The sequence below is a fragment of the Pangasianodon hypophthalmus genome, chromosome 4, assembly GCF_027358585.1.
Source record: "Pangasianodon hypophthalmus isolate fPanHyp1 chromosome 4, fPanHyp1.pri, whole genome shotgun sequence".
Lineage (NCBI taxonomy): Eukaryota > Metazoa > Chordata > Actinopteri > Siluriformes > Pangasiidae > Pangasianodon > Pangasianodon hypophthalmus.
This window is the reverse complement of record NC_069713.1, coordinates 11022159-11031795: the sequence shown is the minus strand read 5'-3', so window position 1 is coordinate 11031795 and position 9637 is coordinate 11022159. Positions and strand designations below refer to the sequence as shown.

Below are 9637 nucleotides of genomic sequence, written 5' to 3'. Positions count from 1 at the left end.
GGCTCTATCATGTCAAAATGTTACCCCCTTCAGATTCTGTGTCCATACAATTGACATTGTGTTTTTATTTAACTATTTGTTGTTTGATTGTTTGTTTGCTGTTTGTTTCAAAATGTATAATGCAATCTGAGATGTGTCGTCCATCAGAATACACATTAAACAGCCACTTAAACATTTGCATATCCTCTCCCACTGCATTTGAAGAAAAGTCTAGAACCTGCAGCATGGCATAGCAGCACTCCAGCCAAAGAGGGAGAATAAGAACTCTTTTATGGCAATTTCACTTTATGGGTTTCTTACCATTTTAAATGAGGAAATGTGAAATAAAAAAGTCAATACCATAATAGCTTTCCCTACACAAGATTGAGAATTGTTAAGGCATTGTTAAGTCATTATTGTGTATTGTGAAGGCTACTTCCTAAATACTAATTCTAAAATTTTCCTTCTAAATATAGAGTATAAAATGATTGCTTACAACTACATAGTACTCATTTATTTATTAACAAAAATTAGAAAACACATGAAAACTCAAAATGACAAGTTTTGTGACCCTGAAAGTGATTTAATCTGCTGTCATTATAGTGGCAATAATGTCAGTCACTGTGCTTGGTAATAATGTCCATGGTTTGCTGCCACCATCTCATAAATCATCTTCAAAAGCTCTACTACGTGAGCTTCCCTGTGTCTGTTGTCCAACACATGATATCTACCTCCACATTTTTGGATGAGCCATTCCAAATCCCCATTCCTCTTTATGTGTTGTTGTCCACTTTCTCCAAGAGCCTCTGCCCATGTAAACAGAACAACAGTATGCCTCCATGCAGTCTCCCCCAGTGTGGCCATGGTGCACTCCACTGCTCTCCTGTACTGTCCTGTGAAGGTTAAGTATGCAGGCAAGAGAAGGACAAAGGCATGAGGTCCAGGTGTGCACAGAGAAACACTGTGTATGAGATCCTTTTGAAAACTCATATTTATATCTCTGGAACATCTCCATTTTATCCCTTGGGGCTCCACAACCAGTAAGGGCTTGCCAGATATGTTTCCCCTCCATGGGTTGCCAACCTCGGGATCTTCCCCCAGAATGGTGTGTATGGCTGACTGGCGTGATGACCAAGCTTCTCCTATGAGCATCAGCTTGAGTTCAGAAAGTTGGTAGAATAAACCTTGAGTCACTTGGCCATCAGAACCGGCTGGTTCAAAGAATTCCTCAGCATCATCCTCCTTAGCAAGAGTGCCCACATCCTCCCTGTTTGCTCCATTCCTGTACTCTTCTATCTTGACCTCTAATGCTCTTTTGCCTTTAACTAGGCATGCTAACTCCTCATTCTCAAGCTCTCTGTTTGTGGTTTCAGATGATGAAGCCATTTCTGCACTCTGGTCATCTTCTGCTGCACTGCTATTTCCTTTTTCTCTATCATAGGTTCTACTATCAATTCCAACCTCTTGATACATTGTTTCACTGTTCCTTGTCTGTGTTAGATTAATTGCTGTCTTTTGGTTCCATGGTTGAAAATCAGGACTGGGATTACTGTTGATCATTTTAAGTTCCATGTTGTACAGATATTTTCCCCACTTTTCCAGTTGCTCTGATTTCATCTTTAACATTTGTTTCTCAATGTTCATCTCACTTTTCTGGTTCTCTAGTTCAGCTGTATGATTTTCTAAATATTTCTTCTTGGACTCGAGTGTTATCTTCAGTTCATTCAACTCTTGCTCTGTTTTCTTGAATGCTTGATCTTTTGACTTTAGTTCTAGTTCACATTTTTCCATGTTGTGCTCCTTAATATCCAGTTCTTTATAGCGATTACTCAGGTCTTTTTCTTTATTTGTGATGTTGTGCTCTCTGATGCTAAGTTCTTTCTCCAGGTCACTTACCTCATGCTGTTTTGTTTCTAAAGAACCCTTTATTTCTTCTATTATTTCTTGTTTTTTCTTGAGGTCACTTAGCATGCTGTCATTTTGTTCTTTGTTAATTTGCACCTCTCTTTCTCTTTTCTGCACAATTATCTCTCTCTTGTCCAAATATATTTCTGCGCTCTTAATATTTTGCTCTCTTTTCTGAAACTCATCCTCTTTCTTCTTCAGTTCTTGCTCCCTTTTTGCTAAGGTCTTTCTGAAATCTTCTAATTGGCTTTCCCATGTTTCAGTAATCTGGTGTTGTTGGTTGCCCAATAGCTGTTGCTGTACTGGCTCAACCTCCTCATTTTTGCCAAGTAGCTCTTGGCATTTTAGTTGAAGGTTATGTTCTCTTTGTACAAGCTCCTGTTCTTTTTTATGAAGTTCATTTGACCGCAGTAGCAGATCATATTCTTTGTTACTTAGTTCAGATTGCCATTTTTCATTATCTCGTTTGCTTTTCTCCAGTTCTTGCACCCCTTTCGACAGTTCCTGTGCCTTGACTTCACACAACTGCTCTGAATTCACTAGCTCTTGCTCTATTTTCTTAAGTTCCTTTTCCTTGTTGTCCAGATTCTCTCTGAGACTCTCAAAGTCTTTCTTTTCTTTTTGAAGATTGATTTGTTTTACCAAAAGTTCATCTTGCATTGTTATCAGTTCTTTTTCTTTCTCTTCAAGCTGTTGCCTAATGTTTTCAATCTCCTTTTCCTGCTTTTCAAAAAATTCTCTTTGTGCTTTCTTCTTACTTTCCAGTATTTTCTCTGCAGCCTCGTATTCTTCATATATCTTGGCAATTTGTTTTTCCTTCATGTCTAAGTCTTTTTCTCTGTCTTTAAATTCTTGCTCTCTTTTATCAAGCATATCCTCAGTATTCCTCAGTTCCTGCTCCCTTATTGCTAATGTATCTTTGATAGTCTCTAATTCATTTTTCAATTGATCAGTTGTAGCTGCCTCAATTTCTTGCTTGTTCAATAACACCTGTTCACGTGCTTCAATTTCCTTTTTTGTTTCTAACAGATCCTGGGTTTTGATCTGAAGATCATGTTCTCTCTGTAAAAGCTCCTGCTCTTTTTTCTGAAATTCGGTTGATCTTTGCATCAGACTACATTCCTTTGTAGTTAGTTCTGTTTGCCATTTTTCAATATCCTGCTTGTTTTGCTCCAGTTCCTGCATGCCCTCTGACAGTTCCTGTAACTTGACTGCGCATAACTGCTCTGATTCAAGTAACTGTTGCTCTCTTTTGCTGAATTCCTTATCTCTAATGTCTAGATTCTCTCTGTGACATTCCAAATCTTTTAACTGATCCCGAAGATCAATTTGTTTTACTGAAAATTCCTCTTCCATTCTTCTCAATCCATTTTCTTTCTCTTCTAGCTGTTTCTTGATATTTTCTCTTTCCAATTCCTGCTTTTCAGATAAATCTCTCTGTTCATTGTGCTTGCTTTTAAGTTCCTTTTCTCTTTCTGTCAGCTCCTTTTCTCTTCTCTCTAGGTTTTCTTGGAGACTCTGGTTATTTTGGTACTGGTGTTTCAGTTCATTTTCCTTGTCTCTTAATTCATGTTCTCTTCTATCCAGCTGCTGTTTTTCATCTCTTATGTCTTGCTCTCTGCAGTTAATGTCATCCTCTCTTTTTTTCAAGTCCTTTTTACCTCTTTCAAGCTCTTGCATATTTTTACCCAAGATTTGCTCTCTATTGTGAAGTCTTCGTTCCCTCTCTGCATCCTTAACATCCATTTCAGCAATCCTTTCTGAAAGCCTCTCCTCATAATATTTTTTCATCTCTTCAGTCTTCTTTTCCAGCTCTTTACTCCTTTCATTCATAACCTCCAGTTCCATTTGTTGTGTGTGATTTCTCTGTTTCAACAAACAAATCTCATTTTCCTTCTTTTTAATGTTCTCTTGGTTCAATGCATCTTTGATTTTTCCCATTTCTTCAGATTGGTTGAGTATATCTTTAATGTCTTTCTCTCTGCTCTCATTTTTTATTATCTGGGCCTGAAGGTCCCTTTTATAGTCCTCACATGTTATGTGAAGTCCATCTAACTCCTGAATGAGTGTTGCATTCTGATTTTGTAGATTCTCCAGCTTGATCTGGACTTCTATTAACTGCTTTTTTAAGTCTTCGATGTGGGTTCTGCTCTCTTCATTCTGTTGTCGTAGATGGTTAATAATGTTTTCCTTCACCTCTAAGATCTTCCTTTTGTCATCTTCTTTTTTTCTAGCATTCTCCTCATTCAAATTCTTCATTACCTCTATTTCCTCTTTTAGAATCACATTTTCTCTTTTCAAGAACTCTTCCATCTCTTTGTACTCATTCTCTAAATCTTTTATCCTGGAAATGTACTCAGCCATTTTTGCCTTACTATCATTTTTCACATTTTCCATGGTTCTGTGCTTGGCATCAATAGTTTGTTTCAGTGTTTCAATCTCCTGCTCCTTCTCCATGTGTTTTTTAACCAATTCAGTTATTTCTGCATCTTTCTCTTTCAGTTTATTTTGAATTTCAACCTTTTTAGCCATCTCCTGCTGATTTTGTCTCTGCTGTATGGCAACAAGTTCTGCATCTTTCCCCACAAGTTTATCTACAAGTTCATTGTATTTTAATACAGTACTTTCGTGTATTTGTCTCGCAGCTTCAGATGACTTCACCTGTTGTCTGTAAGCAACCTGCAACTCTTCCATTTCTTTTGTCATCAGCTCTATCATTTCACTAAGTTTATTCTTCTCTGTGTCTCTCTTTTCATTCATTTCTCTCAATCTTTCCTCTTGCTCCCTTACTTTGTTTTCAGTTATCAGTTTAATTTCTTCCATCTCTTTCTGTTTCTCTTCAAGCCTTTTCTCAAGTTCATTTTTCTCTGCTAGTCCTATCTCCTGCTCTTTTTTTTCATTTAATATATCTCCTTCATATTTCAGTTTTGATTCTGCCATCATCTTCTGAATTTCTTCAGCTCTTCTTCTTAGCTCCTCTCCCTCCTTTTGTTTGTGATTCAATTGCTCTTTCAGCTCATTTTCAGCATCCTCATGCCTTTTCGTGAGCTCTTCTTCTATTTTTTTTCTTTCTTGCTCTTTTAACATGCTGACACGTTTAAGCTCTAGGACATTAACTTGTAGCTCATCCACTTTTTCTTTTAATTCCTCACACTCTCTTTCTTTTTTCTCTAACTTCATTATAATCTCTCCCCTTTCGCTGCACCCCTGACTGAGAGCTGCAATGACTCTGCTGTTTTCCAGGCTCAGCTCCTGAATCTCTCTTTCCCTATCCCCTGTTAACCAAGCCATCCTCTCCTCCAGCTCACTCATGATGCTCTTTCTGTCATCTTCAGTTCTATCCACTCCCTCCTCCCTTTCTCTCCTTGTTTTTTCTGGTGATTTGACTTTGTCTTTCCTCCAGTCGAAAATCCGCCTGATGCTTTTCACCTCCCTCTCTCTCATTCTCTTGAGCTCCAGCTCTTGACGCTGAAGCTTCTCATTAACTTCTTTTAGCTTCACATTGAACCTTTCATTCTTTTGCTTCCCAAGTTCCTGAATCTCCTGTACAACTGGCGAGAAAGCCTCACATCGATTTCCTGAAACTATTTTCTCAATCTTTTCTAACAGTGCAGTTACCTGAGCTTTGGAGCTGTCACTTTCCAAGACAGTGCTGCTGACAACATGATATCTGTTGCCACACTTCTCCATCAGCCAGTGAAGATCTCGCCCTCCTCCTTGGATGTGTTGTTCAATAGTAACCCCCTCTCTCAGCTGATCACCTCTTGTGAATAGCAGTATGGTATGTCTCCATACACCTTCCCCGAGTAACTCCATGTGCTCTCTTACTGCTGTAGCTCTGACTAGGGCATCCACCCTCAGTGTCAACAGAAGGGCATGGGGACCAGGAGGACACAGTGTAACACTAGCACAGATCTCCCGCTTCACTCTGTCTGGCGTGATTCCTTCAGGACCACCCTCCCATCCAGGAACATCCACTACTGTCACCAGTCTTCCAGAAATTTCTGCCTGCTGCCTTGAACATTCCTCTGTGGCCTGGCCTGTTTGGAAAAATGCAGACCCTCTGAGAATGGTATTCCCGGCAGAACTTTTCCCTGTCTCTCTTTCTCCAAGGAGGATGAGTCGCACTTCTGGGAGACGACGGGAGCCCCTGGAGAAAAGACTCATTTCATCCAAGTCCTCAGATGGTGAAATATCAGCTATGTGAGACAAGAAATTCATATAAATGCATGTTTGTTGAGTTTCCTCAGGTATTTTATTAAAATGACTTAATTATAACATGACATATCAATCCAAAATAAATACAGAAAAAATATAATAACCACTTGATTCACTTTGTTTCATAAAGCATTATACTCTTTTCTCTTCAGTTTTGTCAGATTAGCCAAAGAATATTTCTACAGACTTACTTAAATTATACCTATTATAAGTTAAATGTTTTCTGTAGATGCAGGTAGAAAGTATTAGATTGCCTCACATGTCAACACAGCTTTTATGATCCCTTTTTGTGCTTGAGACTCCATTATTCTTTGTTTCTTTCTTCTCTCTCTTGCTCTCCTTTTCCCTTCCACCTCAATCCCTAGGAGTAAAGGGTCACATTCGTAATGTCTTCCCCCACTTTCCTTTACCATCTCCTCAATTTTCCTTATCAGTTCTTTCACCTGAGCTCCATCTTTGCCACAGCGTTTGTTTTCAAGCACATGGAACCTGTTTCCACACCTCTCAAGAAGCTTCTGAAAGGATTTTCCTGCATTTTTTATTCTCTGTTCTATGGGAATGGAGCCTAGTTCCTCCCCACGTGTGAATAGCAGCATGGTGTGAGCCCATGCTGTCTTGCCCAAAAGCTCCAAGTGTTCTTCCACCTGCCTGTAGTAGTCCTCTGTGACTGAGGCAAAGGACCGTATCACCAGAAGCAAAGCATGTGGTCCAGGCGGGCAGACTGTCACGCTTCTCATTGTCTCTCTTGTCACCCAGGCAGGAGTGCCATTGCCAGAATAGTACCATTCCCACCCTGGAGTATCTACCACTGTAACACGATGGCTTGCTATGTCAGCTCGTCTTTTCACACACTCCTCTGTTGGTTTGCCACTCTCAAATCCTCCAGCCACACCAAGAATGGTGTTTCCTGAAGAACTTTTCCCAGTTCCTTTGCGGCCTAGTAGGACCAGGCGCAGCTCTGGGAGAGGAGGATTATCATGATGAGGGCTCCCTGCTGTCTTTGCTGCAGCCTGCTGTTTGGCTTCTGCAAGAGATAACAAATAATTATATGACCATTTTGTTTTAAAACTAGTGTTTGCTATGTAATTTGTCTTGGTATGTAGTTTTCTGTGGTGCAGATTTGCATTTCTCATCTCTTAGTATTTGCACAATTCATGCAATTCATGCAATTCCTCAGTGTTGTATTAAATCCATCAGTACAATGCCTAGCATGCTTTACATGATGCAAATACGTCATACAATTATTGGGGAATTTTCACAACAAGCAATCCAGCATCAGTGGTATAGTTCTTGTGGAGCTGTTAGTAAGAACTATCAGCCAATCAAAGCACAGGAGATAAGATTTCTCAAAATGAAATAAAAAAAAAAAATGCTAGTAATGTTACTACTAATAATAAAGGCGCAGGAATGCATCAGTATAATTCTACCCTCATTTATAAATTCAGTTTTAATGAGTAGGCAAGTTGCAGGTCAAAAAAACAGCCCGCCCACAAAGTGGCTGTAGTACTTAAACATTTACTTCCTCTTCCAAAATGCTTCATGAAGGAAGGGAGTTTGCTTGTATCCGTAATAGGAAATCCCACTCTGCATGCAACTGTGACACTACAGATGTTTTTCCCCAAGAGGTTTCTTTAAGTGCATCCACCTATAGCTAAAATTAAATACTTGACTATATCTTCTCATATCCTGTCTGATGTCCTAAAGGCCTATAGCTCTATTATATAGAAACCTATGGCCCTATTATATAGTACATAAAAGGTGGACTAGACAGGTTTCCTAAATGTATGTTCCAGATGCTCAGGCATGCATCTATGCTGTGCTCATTTTCACTTAGATAGATATGCAGCTTACCAACAATGAAGGGGTGGGAGCTCTGTATGTCCATCACTCTGCTGTATGATCCAGGCTCAGTTTTTCTTTTCTTCTGTTTTGATCCACTTATAGCTTCGCTCTCACCATCATTTTAATGTAATCTCATTAAAACAGACCATTAACTTCCGACTAGTATACAAAACGGAATGTGGAAGCCAGGCCACGTGATTAACCTGTGGTTTCCTTCTGACTTGCAGTGCAACACAGGAAACAGCACATACGGGTGCTGCATACAGACACTGACATAGCGGAAGTCATAAAAACTCTGTGGTTAAAGCTGCTTGAATAAAGAGTGCCATCTTCACACGCTATGATACTACTTCAGTTTTGTTTCAACTTTATTGTCACAAATGTGTACACTTTATTGTCACAAGTGTGTAAACAGGTTCGCAACCCCAGTCCTGGAGTACCCCCTGCATATTTTAGTGTTTTCCCTGCCCTAATACACCCACTTCAACTCAAGCTGTTAATTAGATTACTAGTGGAATCAGGTGTGTTGGGAGCAGTGAAAGCACTAAAACGTGCAGGATAGGCAGTACTCCAGGGTTGTCAGCCTCTAATGTAGTACAGCTAATCACTTGATTCACCATAATAAATAAGATTAGTGCTTGTAGAGTATTAGTGCCATTCTGAGCTTTTAGAAAACAGTCTAGACTTCAGTAAGGTTTCTTTTAGGTTGCAACGGATGGGTTGTGGCCTGGGATTCACACCATCAAAGTTTTACATTTTCTACTATATAAAGTCCTGAAAACTACATGCTGTCCTGAACTGTAATATGTTTCTCTTTTGCATGGATCTGAATAAGTAAAGTTCTAGCATTTTAAATCTGGTTACCCTGAGAAAATGCAAAGGGAGAAACTCACATTTAAAGATTTCATTCCAATTCTACTCAGACACTGTGCCTACCTCTACATTTATAACATAATCTACTTAATGCAAAATAACACTGCTGCCAAATTTTAAGTTTACAATGGGACATGCGTTATCACTTCAGTTATTGACATCATCCACATTAGTTTCTGTCTTATCACCTGAGGTAAAAGTCACTTGCAGCATTTAAACATGATCATCATCGTCGTCTCTTCACTCACTGACCACTGTCTGCACTGATATTAGTTGGAAAATACTCACTGATTAATTCAGTGAGTTTAGTTGGCTAAATTTCTTCTTATCAATGTTATTTTATTACAGTTTTTCCTGATTGCTAACACACAATTCATGAAACAAGTCACCATTTTTTCAGAACTATAAACACAGTCTCATAACTACACAGTAATTCGTACAAACATCAAACTTCCATGTCAAACTCAAATATTTCAGTCAAAAACATATTCTCTTCTGTCAAAATCAAACTTTGGCCTCAGATAACACACAAAACCTAACAAATATACAGACTACTCCAATCAATTCAAAACACTATTACAAAAACCTTTTATTGGGAATCAGGAATCGTTCTGCAGGTCAATGTCTATTATGCAACATAAATGGAAGGGTGCAGGTACAGTAAAATACAACTTTTAGAGAAGTTTATTTTCTTTATAACAGTGTAATGTGATCTTACAGTAGATGAGAAGCACTTTTCAAAAGTTCAAATTCTAAAGAATTGAGTATGAACTCGGTATGCAACAAAACACTGTATATTGTCAATTACAGCACAATTACA

At 38.8% G+C, this 9637-nt stretch overlaps 1 protein-coding gene across 1 annotated transcript; it reads right to left on the bottom strand.

Moving 5' to 3' along the window:
• Positions 1–482: 482 nt before the first annotated feature.
• Positions 483–8160, bottom strand: si:dkey-185m8.2 (trichohyalin). Its single transcript, XM_026936741.3, has 3 exons — positions 7954–8160; positions 6362–7126; positions 483–6083 (listed from the first exon to the last, which is right to left on the bottom strand). Exons 1-3 carry the CDS (start codon positions 7985–7987, stop codon positions 598–600), a joined length of 6285 nt encoding a protein of 2094 aa, XP_026792542.3. The 5' UTR covers positions 7988–8160; the 3' UTR covers positions 483–597.
• Positions 8161–9637: the final 1477 nt, after the last annotated feature.

Coding starts and splice junctions, on each gene's coding strand:
- si:dkey-185m8.2 (XM_026936741.3), bottom strand. CDS start 7,987: ATGGACATACAGAGCTCCCACCCCTTCATTGTTG. Junction 7,127..7,953: donor CTCCCACCCCTTCATTGTTG/GTAAGCTGCATA, acceptor TATCTCTTGCAG/AAGCCAAACAGCAGGCTGCA. Junction 6,084..6,361: donor CATAAAAGCTGTGTTGACAT/GTGAGGCAATCT, acceptor TGTCTCACATAG/CTGATATTTCACCATCTGAG.